This window comes from Seriola lalandi, unplaced genomic scaffold, assembly GCF_002814215.2.
Source record: "Seriola lalandi dorsalis isolate HSWRI2012SDOR001 ecotype SW California unplaced genomic scaffold, Sedor1 jcf7180002054330, whole genome shotgun sequence".
Classification (NCBI taxonomy): Eukaryota; Metazoa; Chordata; class Actinopteri; order Carangiformes; family Carangidae; genus Seriola; species Seriola lalandi.
The window spans coordinates 3,611-19,478 of NW_019524883.1; the positions used below are offsets into that span (position 1 = coordinate 3,611).

Consider the following 15,868-nt stretch of genomic DNA (forward strand, 5'->3'; position numbering starts at 1 on the left):
TTTGTGCTCACGCTCATGACTTTGCTATGAGCTCATTGGTTCATTAGACAGGATATGAAAACATGCTGCTCTCGAGCTGATGAGAGGTGAGGAGGGGATGGCATGATGTAAAAAAGTGGCTCCTCAGATGAAGGCTTGATTTGATGCAGCGCTCCTAATCTTGTTGCTTTTGCTGCTGAAGGTGACACTCAACTTCGTTTTGAGAGCTCTGTGTTTCGGCAAATAACCGTTTAATGCTGCAAACTCTGATCTTGGTGCATGGTTGCATTTTTAAGGAAGGAACTGAAACTATACAAGCGACTTGAGGCTCTAGGAAGCATTACACAGACAGAGGACATTGAAATGTGCACTTTATTTTTTGCTGTCTTTGAGTTCAGGGTGTCGGAGAAGGACTGGATCAAGCCGGTCACACAGTCAATCACTGTCAATGAAAACATAAGAGCACAAAATCACTATCTGCAAAGAACAGCTTCACAGATTAATATCCGTTATATTTGAATAACGTCACAAAAACATCCCAAAAAGAGCCAGTTACTAGTTAGTCTGTTATTTAAAGCCAACATCAATAATAAATCTGTAAAGGGCTTAGAAAAAAATATTTAAATTTTAAAGTCTAGATTTCCATTAAACGTGGTAAACATCTGCTGATGAAGACTGTGTAATATGGTTGAAAGTTCCACAACAGCTAAATGGACCTTGAGGTGAGATAGTTTAGTCGACTGCTGTTTCCAAGGTGAAAAATGTATTTTGAAGCTTCCCAAGATCATCGGGATACAGTTTTCTAGCTTGTTTCTCTTTGTGTAAGGTACACAATATCACCTTTGGAACACTTTTAATTAAAATGAATAATTCAATACAATAATAAACAAAAAAAACACGCTCACTTAATTTCATTTATCTATTCAGAAAGTGGGAAAATAACTAAATAAAAACACAAGACAAAAAGCTCTGATGGGATTTGATTTCTGTGTTGGAGAGGAGCCATTGTGGCTCAAACAAACAGCAGAATTAAAGGTTGCAGTCAAACCTGTAGTTCATTTTCTTTGATCAGAAGCACTAAATAAATAAATAAAAACAATCTTCGCTTTGTTGTATTTTTGGATTTGGTTCAGCCTGATCACAAATTAGAGCTTGGAAACAAACGTCTGAAAGGTTGCTCAGTTATTAGACCATGCTTTATAATAATCTGTCATGTCTGAGGTTAGAGATTGAGTTCACAAACAAAACTGATTCCAGTCTCAGTAACTGTGATTAAACATTAAGAACATAAAGCATAAAGCAATGTCTGAGTCCAGATGGGCATTAGTAAGTCAGCCAGGTTAATATTAGTATGCATGAGCTTATCATATTTGTTAAACCTGATGTTCAAGGCATGTTTTCACATTCTAATCACCAGGATGTCACATTAATCTGCCTCTGTGTTTCGTGCATGTCTTTCTAATACTGATTTCTGAAAGACGCCCGAGCAGCTGGTGCTTAGGTTCCTAAAGTAGCCAGGCCTGCATCTTTATTGTCTGGGAACATCTGGAGAAAATCCTGTCATCATGAAAAAACTCTTAAGATAATGAGAAATCCTCAGGCACAGCCATTCGATTGGATGCAAGTTTGAAAACACTACAGATATGTTTTCATTTACCTGATAGCTTCGTGTTTTGTGACAGCCCACTTAAAAATTCAGTTTTCTTCCAATCAGCTTTTTGTCCCCAAGTTTTTCCAAAGGCCCCAGTGACCTTGGCCAGATTACCTGTGACTACCTGTGGTGGACACTAATCACTCAAGTGCAGTTTTTAAGTAACTCTACTTTACTTGAGTATTTTTTATATTTTATGGTTTCTGCAGAATAAAACAAAAATATAAATGCAACACTTTTGTTTTTGCTCCAATTTTGCATATGTTGAAATTAAAGATCTAAGGCACACAAAAGGGTTTTTTTCTGTAAAATTTTCTTCACAAATGTGTTTAAATCTGTGTCAGTGAGCATCTCTCCTTTGTCAAGATAATCATCCAAATGTGCAGTTTTATTTTGAAAGAAGACATTTATTAGATACTGAATTGTGGATTTCACATGACTTGGTCTACAGATGTGCGACTTTTTAGAAAAGTCGACAAGACACATTGTGATGGTCTGTGTTTCCACTGACTGATGTTATTTGAATGAAGCTAGGTTTTTCCCCTCTCGTGATATTATTCAAATTAAACAAGACGACGGGTTTCCAGGAGTCTGCCTCTCAGTTACATCTGGCTTCCTGAACAGCCGGCGCCACAAGTGTGCAAAAAGTGTTTCCCTTTTAATTTAATAGTATAAAGTTTACTTTTAACAATGAAAGCACACTTAGCTGATGCTTTTCAATGAAAGACTTCTACTGTTGCACTGGTACTTTAACTTAAATAAAGGGGCTGAATATCTCTTCCACCACTCCTGTAAAAACACACACAGACAAAAGGTTGGCTTCTCATGCATCTTGCTGCAGGTTAGTGACAGGGTAAGAGTTTAGAGTTACCGTTTTTGGTGGCAATACCGCCAACACTTTCAGGCAATTTTGGTGTGGCTTGGGGCCAAACAGTCTGGAATAAAATTGTTCTCACTTATTCAAATAAACCAAAATAAAGCCATCCAGAGTCTATGTACATCTGGGCTTTGGTTCCCATTATTTAACCCTCCATCTTACCTGCTGAAGCTTAGCACAGCAATGGAAGCGCACATCATTGAGGGCGGAATCGTCCAGGCCGTACTGGTAGTCCTCCATCTTGGTCTCAATGCCACAGATTCCTCCGTCAATACACTCCTGGCTCCAGCTTCCGTACTCTCCCCAGGTCATGCCGGGCCCCTCCAGCGTCGGGTTACTACTGCAGCGGAACTTGATGTTGTTGACGGCCGTGTCGTCGCCAAACAGACCCTGATAAGGCTCCACGCGAATCTGGAAAGAGGTGAGCACGCCACTGGGGCAGTACTGAGGCTGGGACCAGTCGCCGAAGCTGGACAGGAAAGCCGGAAATACAGGAAAGAGAAGGGAGGAAAAAAGATCAGGAAAAGATCCAAGGTTTGGGTTGGAAACACTGGAGGGAAGTCAAGACATTTCAACATCTGAACACCTAATTTGCAATCCTGGCAGAAACAGTGTTTTCATTTCCCCTCTGAACATGATGGGAAACTGCCAACCTCCAGATTCCTGCTGCTTCCAAGTGCATACTATTTTTTTTATCTAATTCTTATTTAACCTTTATAATACAGCCATGTTAGTCCCACTGAGATCGAGGATCTTTCCCAAGATAGATCTGCCCACAGCAACAAACGGCTGAACATTTAAAGACATCAATAAAAACATTTCAGCGTAAACAGCAGACATTCTCAAGGAGGGTGAAGGAAAGTGTGTCTACTGATATGTTCATTACCGTCCAACATTAGATTTCCTGCTGCTTAATACCGGCTCCCTACAAAACAATGGTTGCATTTTTTAGAAGAAACAAACCACATGCAGATGTGGCAGGGCAGTTTGCCTCTGTTCATTTACTGCTACAACTGAAAAGCAAGAAAAACCAAGTGCATTTACGTCTGGGTAATATTAGATTTTATACATTTCAGAATAGTTTCCCCCGTATTAAACGGCTATGTCATGGTTTTTATTCAAGGGGTACAGCTTTCTAATAAGGTCCCCTTTATGAAGCATTCATAAGTTGTAACAACAGTGGCTTTTTAATTGGTTAAAAAGTCATTTACTGAAGCTTTATAAATCATTTATGGGGCATTTAAAAGAACACGTTTTGGGTTGCCAGGTAGTGAAAACAACCACTGACTGGTTAAACCACTTGTACGCTCCTTTCTCAGAATCATCTTTTTAAAATCACTTAATCTTTAATGTCAGCACGCAGTTTTTTTTTTTTCCACTTCCACAGTATATTGTTTATTGTACTGTGGGTATTTTGGGTATTTTATTCAATTTAATAATTATTTTCCTTACTCTTATTAGCTGGTGCTAATTTTTAATTTAACACTTGTAACATTAACATTAGAAAATGTGTTATTTCTATTATTATATAAAAGGGTTGCTGACAATCTGGACCTAAATCCACTTATTAACAACCTATGAATAACTACAACTGCAGATTTGATGATTAAAACAATTTTTTATGACAGTTGACATAATGTCTTATAAGAAAGTGAAAAACCCATAAGCATTAATTAAGATGTTTTTGATACAATTTCAACTGCATTATTATCAAAAATAAAGGATAAACACCTGCCAACTGAAAATTATTTTATTAACCACTAATAACGCCATTATTACAACATATAAGCCTTTTATAGTCATACTGTTGCTTGCTACCTACTAGCCAGTGTGGGACTCAATAGAGTACAGGAAGCTTCGGCGCTCGTCTTTGGAGCAGATGAGGCGGATCCCGTTCAGGCCAGTGTCATCTGACCCGTACTGGTTGGGCTCCACCTGAGGAAACACAAAAGAGTTCCTAGACAAAGTAACAGCTCTGCTCAGACCAGCTCTTTATCTCACGCTTGGTAAAGCAGCAGGCAGATTTAGTGTGAAGGTTGGTGAGAACAGATTGTTTAGAGGGTTTGTTACAGTCTGTGTAGAGAAGTGTGGGTTCATATCTGAAACAACAAGAGGTATTTATCTATTCAGAGTGCATCTCTGTTACTGAGAACTGTGTTGTTCTGCATGCAAGTAAACACATAGGAAGGATTCTTACTGAAATGCTCTGGTACATCAGAATATTTCTGCATTAAACTAAACTGAGCAACTGGAGCTTGTTGTTATCAGATATTTTCCCTCTGTAAAACAACTCAAAGGCACCTTTTTACCAACGTTCAAAACAATATTCACATGCCCATATTTATATTTAAACAGTTTCCAGTCACTGTGAATATCCCTCCTCTTTATATTGGCTGTGAAGACTGTGTCCAAACACAATGCTAATATAACATGGAAGATAAATTCCATAATCCTTACTCTTATTGCAATCTAGGATTTTTGAAATCTAAAGACTGCAACTTTATAAAAGATAACCACTTGATTTGAATGACTCAGACTGCTAAAGCTTTATTAGATTTGGCTAAGCTTATGCACAGAATGACAAGTGTGAATTCTGTCCTCCGTGTCTTATAATGGAAGCACATCAGAGAAGCATCTCTTCGGGGCCAGCAGGAGGAGGAGGAACTAAATCAGCCAAAATCTGATAGTGGGCGTGAGTTGAAAGAAAACATGAACCTGGACCTTCAAGCTTCTCCACAAGGAATTCTAAATCTTCATTTAAAATCCTTTTAACTAAGCTGTCTATTTATGAAACTACATGGAGAAAGCTGCATACTCATATATTGCTGATGTATTTGTGTTAAAACTTTGGCAAACAGTCCCCACTCTCTGTTCCATATTTCATCTGCAGGATAAGAAACAACCGTCCGTGTCAGATGCTACGAATCAAGGCAATCAACCTGAGGCCAACTGAGGACCTCGGGTCACATGTCCACATGACCAAGACAACAGACACAAACCAGAAAGAAACATGACAAAGGTCAAAGTTATTATGTGAAAAATTAATTTACAATAAAACGTTGAGACAAAAACAACAGAAAAATATAACCTACATGAATCTCATTAGGGGACTGTGCATGTGATGGACCCTCGGGTGGCCTCAGATCGATTGACTTGATTTGTAACACCTGTCCTGATTGGCATTCACTGATCAATCACAGCATTAAACCCGTTTAAAATCGGTAACCAGTTTTAATGTTGTGGCTGATGAGTGTAAACTCCAGTGAAATGACTGTTGTTCTCATTCTGAAAAAGGCTGATAACCAAAACAGCGAGTAAAAGTAATTCTTTATTCAGACTTCTGAATATGCAGCTTTCAGCTTTCCAGCCAGTGTGCTACATGAAAGCAAAAATTATATTGGACTTATAAAACAGTTAGGAAAGAGATTTATTTGCCTTGCCTAAGTTTATGTTAAATAGAATATTTGTAATATGTGGAAGTGTCAGTGTCTTTACCCTGATACTGAATCCAACAGCAAAGAACTTGTCAGGACACATCTCTGCCCAGGTCCAGTTTCCAAACTGCTCTCCATTGGTCACAGTAAGCACAGATTCATACTCTCTGTTGTTAAAGGCCACACCAGCTCTCTGAAGAAAGGTTTTCTCCTCACACAACCCACCAGACAACACGGCCAGCACGGCCACAGCAGTGAACAGACTCGCCATCTTGGTAGCAGTGAGTCAGTGTTTCACTCTGAAAAGTACCAGGGCTTCAGACTCAAAGCTCTTATAGTTTCCCTGCTGATTCCAAAATAGACAACACGTATCAGCATGAATCATTTACAGAGCCACAGAGAGGCGTGGGAATTAACAGCTGGTGTTGGAAAAAGAAAAAGGTAACATTCAGTAACAGATTCTCAGCCATGCTGCTCAATTTATCACAGCGAGCAGTGGATCTGATCTGAATTGAACATTTCTACATCAGCAGAGAGCAGAGAATCCATGGGATCCAAAGGACATGGTTAGCAGCAGCAGCAACTTTACAGTTATAAAGTCTTGTAATCGATGTTGCAGGGATTGCGATTGTCCAATAATAATATATGGATTGAAAAGAGCTGGGCCAGTAAAGAGATTAGGAGGAATATTGCAAACGGTTCATTTGTTTTGCATGGATATGCACAGACATAAGACTGTTGCCTGATAAAAACTGAGACTTTTTATTGAATTTTGGAAAACAGCCATATCCTCAGATAAGGATTTGATTCATTCATCTTCACAAGACATTCATATTTTTACACATAAACATGAAACTAATACAAACTGTCTTACATTATCTCAATATATGGAGGTTGATGGTTGGCAAAACACTTACAGACTGGATGAATTTTTGTGTTGTTTTAGCACCTTCTAGTACTCTACATAACTGTATGTGTGAGTGTGAGTGTGTGTAGTATAGTAACTACCCCTGAGAACACTGAGGAAACGTTCACAGTATTGTGTTTAAGACTTCAGGGATCTCTCACATTGTACAGTTACATACAAAGTACATAGTGTGGGGTTTTTAAGGCTGATTACTATGTTATTTAACAACAAGACTCTGATGCTAACATCTAATTTTTGGGTGACTTGGTGGCAGGACATGTGGAGATGGGAAATCCAAAACTATGGGAATTATGTGGCTTTTCAGCTGCTAAATGCTTTAATTCTATCACTAATCGCTAACTGTGTCTGTCTGCTGTTTGGTGCTAAGCAGGTATTGCACAATGGATTTTTATAGCTTTTTCTGTGACAATAGCTGCCTGCTGCGTCCAAAAACAATGCAATGAGAGCAAACCAAAACAGTAAAGACATGCTGCTGTAAAATCTCCAAACAGCTGAGAGGAGCGGCAGAGTTTGGTGATAACCCAGAGGAATATTTTACTGCTCAAAGCTTGCTCTTCTACAGCTCAGTAGACAAAACTGTGATTCTCATTTCAGTCCAAATTTTGTTTCTATTTTGTCTTAGTTTTTCTCAACTGATGTCCATCCATCCACTGTACCACAGCACATGAAGCTACAAGAAAGCATACCTCCTCAGCAGCAAACAGCAGACACGGTCCGAGAGCAGTTGGTGAACATAGTGGAGCATAGATTTCCCTCAGGAGCTGGTGGAGACCAAACACAGAGCTAAAAGAGAGGGAGGCAGCTGACACAAACACCACTCAGAATGCAATAAAATAAAATATAATTTTTAAAAAAATGTAAATGAAAAGTTATAAATGAAGACAGAAAAAGTTGTCCTCCTGTCTTCTCCTCATCTCTTCCCTCCACTCCTCCACAGTCTTTCCACCAACAGTCACAGTGTGACACACCTGCAATGTGAGTGAGGTCAGTGCCGATCCTTTTGCGTTGGTCACACTTGTTGCAGATGTATGATGTTGGCTACCAGCCGGTTTTTCCTCCAGGCAGCGGCCCCCGCTCTGCCACAGCAGCTTCGGGCCACCTTCTTCTATGAATCACAGAACAGATTACAACACACCAACTCAGCTTTATGACAAACTCTTACCAGAGTCCTCAATTTGATTCAATTCAATTCAAAGAGCTGGACGTTGGTCTGAACCATTAACCCCGGGCTGGCCAGCACTGCCTCTCTAATAGGCACGTAGTCCTTGAGAATGAGGGTTACACATCACAAGTAACAGCCTATCACACTGGAGGATACTGTGTACGCAGACTTGAGCGGATCTGTGTCTTAAGTCAAGCCCCGTTTCCACTGGTCAAAAAAACGTAAGACATTCTTATCATCGGGCTTTTGTCGGCAATGTTTAAGGGCGCAATCAGCATTCACACCCGCGTCAAGTGACTGACCAAATGCTGCAGTGACGCAGAAAAAAGCTAGCCGGCTAGCCAAAATTACCAACAACCTTAACACAGGAAATACAACTGCTCACGTCTCAGACCCGTGGCAAATTGTTAACCAAAATAACATGACTGAGAGCTGAGAACCATCATGACATGTGCATCTGCACAATGACACCAAACTGAGTATTAGTTTCTATTCTATTGTTATTTCATGTAAAACGGTTCAGCAGACTGTTTATTACAACTAAGCTGAGGGAATAATGTATTTTCAGATATCTGTGATCATCTAATCAGAGTGCCGTTTCTTTTGTCTTTTTCTCTGTACTCTACAATATGATATTGATATTTATCTCTGTTTTTTCCATCCAGCCAAGGTCTGGATCTTTGGGGACACCTACAACCTCTTGCAGCAATGATGGAGGCCCTGCACCACCTCCACCTGCAGTGTCCACACATGAAGATCTTCTCTTCCCAAACATAAACACACTGTCTTATATGATAATATAGTATTTTCTAATGTAACACTTGTGGCCATAACATTGTTCAGTCTGATCAGCTCTGCTCTTCCTGGTTCCCTTCACCCTCACTGTCGTATTACACTCTCTGCCCGAGTCAGACATACAATCACATGACCTTTGGACTCCACTGTAGCTGTAACAAACTGTCAATAGTTTAAAACATTAGAGTTCATATTTCATACTCCTCAGCCATTATAGTTAATATCAGTGTGCTGTTCCAACAGCGTCATTTATTTAGAGGGAGATTGTTACTGGAGCAAATAAATATGAACTGTTTCACACATTAGGACTCATGATGAATAATGATTATACTTGTTACTAAAAATTCTGTTGCTGTTGATTCAACGACTTATTTTTATTAAACAAACTTACATATGACAGTGAAATTCAGCTTTAACTTCATCCACAACTATTTTTTGATTTAAAATAGTAGTTAAATAGTTAGTTGATTGTAAATTGTACACTACAGTATTTAATTAATCCATTTATTAGATTCTTTTAGACATGTTTCCAGTGTTGTAAATTGTTTAAATAAATGTAGTTTATAATGTCCAATAAAGTTATTTATGAAGCTCTTGCTTTAACTTTGTTGATGATTTTTATAAAACACATCTGGTATGAATTTTCACAATAGTAACACGTACAGCATTGTGTGACTATTTCTATGTTAGCTTTAATCAACAATATAAATACTAGAAATATTTAAATGTTGTCTGACAACACTGACAATGAAGGATCAAAAAACATGCTGATGTTAACTGGTAAATACTTTCACCTGTGGAGGTGGTGACAGTGCAGAGATGATCCATCATTAATCACAGTTTAATATTTATAAATTCTGATCTTAAAAGTGTTGCTACCATCACCTGTCAACAACAGCAGAAATTAAGTGCAGGTCATTTCATCAGAGGAAGATGAACTGGGAGGTTTTCTAGCATCTTCATCATCATCATGATCATCATCATCATCATCATCATCATCATCACAGCACATTAGAGAACTAAGGATGTCCATGCAGTCTCCCTTCAACCAGATGAATGGAAACTAATGTGCTGCTCTGTACATGAGCTCCTCCTTCTGTTGGCACAGATCACTCAGTTTTCACAGTGTGGAAACTTTTCAAATGACAATAAGAGACAAACACTTGAGTTAAGATGCGGCTGATCACAGTTAATCACAAATATCGATCAGCTGTCAGGATAGGTGCATGAATGTCTGCTTCAGTTGAGGACTGGTTTGAATATTAAATGAACAATCTTTTATATGAAAAATATTTGTCTACACATTTTGTAAACGTCACGTTATCTTAACTTGAACTATCACGTCATCTTGATGGACAATGTATTAACTGACATTAACGCTGCGCATTACACTAACGCAGATCAATTAAACTGGGTCACATGTGGAGAAACACAAAGCAAACGTCGTTAGATTAACGTCGATTAAATTCACCTTTTTATTGGGCTTTGGCTGAACATCTCCACGGGCTAACCCAGGTTAACACAGGTTACCTGCCGAGCATGCCCAGGTACCGTTAGCATAGCAATAGCAAAGTTATCAGCTAACGCTAGCACTAGATAGCTAGCTAGTTTGGTTAGCAAGGTGCATCTTCACCTGAACTGTGATATTAACAAGGATGCTAATTTTGGCTAGCAAAGAAATAGGCTTAAAACAAAATGTACTTACCGGAAAAAACTGAACCGCCGACTCCTCTGAGTTTCTTTGAGAACAACTGAACACCGAACAAGACATTTACCTGTAAACAACATGTTGGAACTAACTTTGATGAACTGAAAACACAATGACAAGTCAAATGTCCGACACATCGCTCTGACCTCATATCCGGATTAACAGGCAGGTCAGATTCAGACCATAAACACATGATGAAAACGTTTACTGAGGTAACAAATCAAGTGACAAGTTGGGTCATTTTCCCATAGACTTCAATACAATCGGACTTCTTGTGCACCCAGTGGAGTCGCCCCCTGATGGTCATTCGATAGAATGCAACTTTAAGGCACTTCCGCATTGGCTTCATTTTCCAGACCCAGAGTCAGCATCCATTTTTATATACAGTCTATGGTTTTTACTGGTCTCAGATCCAGGCAGGGGCTCACTGCAACCGTCCTGCTTTTTGTCTTCCGCATTTAAAACAAAGTGTTCCTCTTTTGCTTTGCTCCCCAGTTTACTTTTCTTATGCTGTTATTCAAATTATTCTGGCAAAGACTCGGCCGGATCTGGGCCCAGAGACCCACAACCAGGCCTGAAGTGCACCATACGTGCTGGACGGTCATTACTGTTCTGGCGCTGGGCCTGAATGGTGTTTGTTCATTTCTTGATATTTTCCCCATGCCAGCCCTTCCCTGAGATGCAGGATAGAATCAGATTACATTATGCTGTTTTATTAAAAGACACATTTACACAACATGAGTTCCCTCATTCTCTTGGACACAGAGTAAACCAGCATGAAGTCCACAAGCAGCAGCAAAAATCAGTAAACTGCAGCTGTAAGTGAGAGTAAACTGTAGTATAAGTCCAACAGCAGCTGTGCGCAAAGTTCAAGTTACTAATAAATAATCACAACGTTCATAAACATACTTATTTCTAATTAAAGATTGTAGGTTTTTATTGGATTAATAAAGTACTCAATTTATCTAATTTATCTACTATATGTATCCACATACACAGATGTGACCTGTCTTGTAAAGATAGGAGTCTTACTCCAAGGTGAGAACTATTACAAGAGACAGGTCTGACACTTTAATCCTACAAAATGATCAGAACATAATGTTACAAGAATTTATGGCACTTTTCCTGATGGATACCATGTCGGTTGAGTCCTTGGCTGATAAAAATAATGAAGGAGGAGCTCTGCCATGTCAGGAGGCCAGTTCCATAGTAGAAGAACAGCATGTCGCCTTCCCACGATGCCGTTTATCTCCTCCCACTGCAGGTCAGGTGAAGCAGATTGAAGGACGGAAGGACTTTTTCCTTTTCTTTTTTTCTGGGCTTAAGGTTTTTTGAAGAAAGAGAGTTTTTGTACTCAAGAAAGCTGAGCGGGGGGGGGGGGGGCCTTTAATACTTTAACATTAACATTATCCAAGTCTTCAGTTCAATGGTTGATTTTTATTATCCGTTATATCATCACAACTGCCTTCTGACAAAGCACGTCAACCAACAACAAATCTACAGTTCTGAAAGACATGAAGATGTTTATCCTTGTCTGCCTACTGGGCTGAAGTCAAACCTGAAACATAAAAAAGGTAGTGTCATAGAAAATAAACAATGAATACTGCACAGAAGAAAAGTGAATGGTTTCATAATAACGAACCCTGATGTCCACACACACACCTCTGTTTCCACCAATGGTAAACTGCTCCACCAGCAGCTGCAGTGAGGCCGATAAAGAAGAAGATGATCCCCGCTGTCATCTTCACATGTTTAGCATCCAGAGCAAATGTGTCTAAGTGAGAGAAATATTGACAGTGAAATCTTAGATCCTATAGCCTATTAAATCAGAATACTTAGTCAGGTGGCATGAAGATGAAGTTAGCTCCATCTGAAAGCAAAAATACTTAGAAACAGTTAAAATCCTTAATACCTTGATAATTCCTTATTGCTATCTGTATACGCACAATTCTTTATATAAATCAAACGTGCTGGGGAAATGCTAATGCTAGTTTTCAGACCTTCTTTCTCACATTCTGCTGATGAATTTCAGCCCTTCAATCTCATTCTCTCTTCAAGCCTCTGCTTTCTCAAACTCTCAAACCTCCTCTCATTCACAACGCAGCTGACAAACCAGCCCACTGTTCAATGCTGCTCTTAAATAACGCGTAACAGTTCTGGTAGTAGATGTTTGCAGTGAAAAGCCGGAGAAACATGAATGGGAAGACATGCAAACAAGAACAGCAGTTGAAACTCTATCTGATTACAGAGGCACAACAGACAACCTGGCAGGGAGTGGGTGCTGGCTGGCTGGTATCAGGACAAACGAGGGAATGAGAAGCAGGTGAGCAGGTGAGCAGGTGAGCAGGTGCGTGTGGAGGTCAGGTGATGTGGAAACATAAGAATACACCAGGGAAAACTGCAGTTGACACTAGATTCCAACGCTCGGGGTATAGATCCTGGAGGAAGTGAAATCAGTTTCCCTGTCAATATGTGTTTCCCCTAACCTTATCTTGAACCTAACCTTCACCTTATCCCTAACCAGTCGTGTGTTATGATACTCAACCTAACTCCAACCTTATCCTAATCCTAACCAGTTATCTCTACGATAATCGTTACGATACAAATGACTTGATGAGTATTTTACGACCCACCACCTCTCCATCACAATCATGATGCTGCATTCATGTCATATTGGGGGCATCTTAATATAATATGTTTCCAACTTGGAGCTCAGAGCCTGAGAACCAGCAAACATGGAAGTTTAACATCAGCTAAACTCCACAGTTCAATGAGATTAAACCCTCATTTAATGGATATATTGTCATTTTTGTCAGAGTCTAGTATTTCTAACCCCCACACGACCACCTTTTTAATCACACGACCTTCTTGAGTTGTCAGATGACGTGAACGTTTGCAAGTTGTTAACATGGGAACATTTCCCATCTTTACTAGTCATCCTATATGACGTGAATGCAGCGTTATCTTCAGATTGTTCCAGCAAATCTGACCGATGAGCATCCATCTTTCACCTAAATTTCAACAGTGTTTGAGTGTGTTTTCTCCTCAGGACAAACGCTCACCCCAGGCCACCTCCAGGCTCTCTTTCAGGCTGCTGTGGTCCACCCTGCAGCTCACCCTCTCCCCTCTCTTAGGTGTCAGCTCCAGGTAAGAGTGAAGCTGGAAGCTCCAGTCCTCGTTGGGCAGGACGTCTGTAGACGACACATCGGTGGAGACTTCCACCCCGTCTCTCAGCCAGCTCACCCTCACTTCTTGGGGAAAAAACCCCACAACACTGCACTCCAGCATGGACCGCTCCCCGTAGTTAGTCAGCTTGGTCTGATGGACCCTGACAATCGGAGGCACTGGAGACATGATAACAAAAAAAAAAATTGCTAAATGACCTGGACATGGAGGCTGAGTGCAGAAGAGAGTCATGGGCTAAACTAATTTTCTTCAAGACATTTAATTAAATCCTTTTTTTCTTTTCTTTTGATGAAATGAATTAATCCAGTGAAGTGGCACTGTTAGTCATGTAATAACCTGCTTCAAAATCTTCATCTTTTCAAAGAGTAAAAATCACAGAAAAATTACCTTTTCTATCCAGTGTGCTCCTTCTGAACAGTCTTGCATTGTATCTGCAAAGAGTCTCTACTTGAGTTTTTCTTAAGGCCATTTTCCAAGCCTGGTTGTTATAATGGTCTGCGTTCTTCATGCCGTATTCTCCAAAGCCGACGTACTTCCCAACCCGAGAGTCATATATGTTGTTGAGCTTCTGGTTAAATATGTTTTTAACAATAAAGACCATATCCGTGATGTTGTCGCCATACTCGCAGTCATACATCATCTGATATACATAGCCATCTGTAACAGTAAGAAAAGTGGTTAATACAGAAAATTGTGACAATAAAATCAGTCACTTCAGCAAACAAATTAAACTTTTCATCACTGGCTCCAACCTACAATTCTAATATAATCTCCGTGACTAACTAATGAGACATGTCACATTCAGAGGATGGGCAAAATTAAAGATTTCTGTCATAATTACTGTGGCTACTGATATTCTTTGGTGCTTGCAGAGACTGTCAGAGGCGTTGTTTCAGTTAAAATGGTGAATGTAAGTGCATTCCCTTAAAAAGGTGAAAACAGAAACTCTCCAAAACTATTCTTTTAGAACATTAACCAGACCATTCACACTTTAACATGATCTGAGTCGAAAAAATCCCCAACTTCCACACATCAGTGATTGTCTGATTAGCACCAGGTTGTTAAGCACCACCTAACTAGCTCAACAACAGAACAGTACAGTGTTGTTTTAAAGGGGATATTTGTAAGTTTCCTCTGACACCGAATGTGGTTTCTTTGTCAGTTGACAAGAGCTTTGGCCATCATCGTGTTTACAAGACAAGAGGTTATAATACGTCCTCTGAGCAATGCTAGCTCTTGAGGACAGATTGGAGGCTACAGTGAGTTTGGGCTAGCTGGTTAGCATGCCAACTTCAGTAGAAGAAAAGATGTGATAGAGACAAGAGTTAACGCTGACGTTGCTTTACACCTTCAGAGACAGCTATTAGTGAATAAAGGAATGAAATTTGATGCTGAACGTGCAATGTGTGCTCTTGACTGATAAGTAAACAGCTATTAATGCTAATGCTGGCTATGTAGCAATAGCAATAGCGCCTTTAAAGGCAACATAGGGCAACTTACAGAGGCACAAAGAGGACACAAACAAAACAAAACGTGTAGTGTTGCAAGCAGTCAAGTCTCCAAAAATAATGATGACATAAAGAAGAAATTAAATAAAGTTAAATCTATGAATATCAGCAAATCACTTTTACAGCATTTGTATAGTATTAAGTGTGTCAGTCGTTTTATCAACCTTGTAAAACCCAATAAACTATTATAAATAATATAGCAATAGCCTATACATGAATGAATGAATACATAAAGAAACTGACCTGCTGGTGTCGTGCAGAGTAAAACAGCAGAGACTGCAAGATTGTAGAGAAAATAAAGTCCCATCATCTTTTAAACACTGAATACCACAATGTAAATTTCATCATTTGCTACATGCAAAAGATTACAGACTCAATCATGTTCCTCAAACCTCTCAAGCTCAAAAAACAAAACTGCTTCCTGCTCGCTTGCACAGTAAATGACACAAACCTGAGTTTCTGGTTTTATCAAAGCTCTTTTGTTGTCATGTTCATTAATTAATAGGGAGGAATTCCCCACAGTGCAGCAACTGCATGTAAGTGAGACAGATATACTTTCACTCTTCTCATGCAATTGCATGCCTGTTACTGAAGTAGTCAAAGCACACTTCTGTAAATGAATTCATCATTCAGTATTTGG

The 15,868-nt window shown here is 39.5% G+C and overlaps 2 protein-coding genes across 2 annotated transcripts; both read right to left on the reverse strand.

The window, feature by feature from the left end:
* Positions 1 to 333: 333 nt before the first annotated feature.
* On the reverse strand, positions 334 to 6,258 carry LOC111655641 (vitelline membrane outer layer protein 1 homolog). The gene is made up of 4 exons (XM_023407115.2): positions 6,003 to 6,258; positions 4,330 to 4,442; positions 2,670 to 2,976; positions 334 to 421 (listed from the first exon to the last, which is right to left on the reverse strand). The coding sequence occupies exons 1-4, from the start codon at positions 6,210 to 6,212 to the stop codon at positions 419 to 421; spliced, it is 633 nt and encodes a 210-aa protein (XP_023262883.1). The 5' UTR covers positions 6,213 to 6,258; the 3' UTR covers positions 334 to 418.
* Positions 6,259 to 11,231: 4,973 nt separating this feature from the next.
* On the reverse strand, positions 11,232 to 15,672 carry LOC111655665 (H-2 class II histocompatibility antigen, E-S beta chain-like). Its single transcript, XM_023407141.2, has 5 exons — positions 15,472 to 15,672; positions 14,108 to 14,377; positions 13,597 to 13,878; positions 12,197 to 12,308; positions 11,232 to 12,092 (listed from the first exon to the last, which is right to left on the reverse strand). The coding sequence occupies exons 1-5, from the start codon at positions 15,536 to 15,538 to the stop codon at positions 12,059 to 12,061; spliced, it is 765 nt and encodes a 254-aa protein (XP_023262909.1). The 5' UTR covers positions 15,539 to 15,672; the 3' UTR covers positions 11,232 to 12,058.
* Positions 15,673 to 15,868: the final 196 nt, after the last annotated feature.

What these genes read in the sequence shown, in the direction of transcription:
- LOC111655641 (XM_023407115.2), bottom strand. Translation starts at nt 6,212, where the DNA reads ATGGCGAGTCTGTTCACTGCTGTGGCCGTGCTGGCCGTGTTGTCTGGT. An exon ending in CTGTTGGATTCAGTATCAGG is followed by an intron (nt 4,443 to 6,002) that starts GTAAAGACACTG and finishes GTGTTTCCTCAG; the next exon opens with GTGGAGCCCAACCAGTACGG. An exon ending in ATTGAGTCCCACACTGGCTA is followed by an intron (nt 2,977 to 4,329) that starts GTAGGTAGCAAG and finishes TTTCCTGTCCAG; the next exon opens with CTTCGGCGACTGGTCCCAGC.
- LOC111655665 (XM_023407141.2), bottom strand. Translation starts at nt 15,538, where the DNA reads ATGATGGGACTTTATTTTCTCTACAATCTTGCAGTCTCTGCTGTTTTA. An exon ending in ACTCTGCACGACACCAGCAG is followed by an intron (nt 14,378 to 15,471) that starts GTCAGTTTCTTT and finishes TTACTGTTACAG; the next exon opens with ATGGCTATGTATATCAGATG. An exon ending in TACCATTGGTGGAAACAGAG is followed by an intron (nt 12,093 to 12,196) that starts GTGTGTGTGTGG and finishes TTTATGTTTCAG; the next exon opens with GTTTGACTTCAGCCCAGTAG.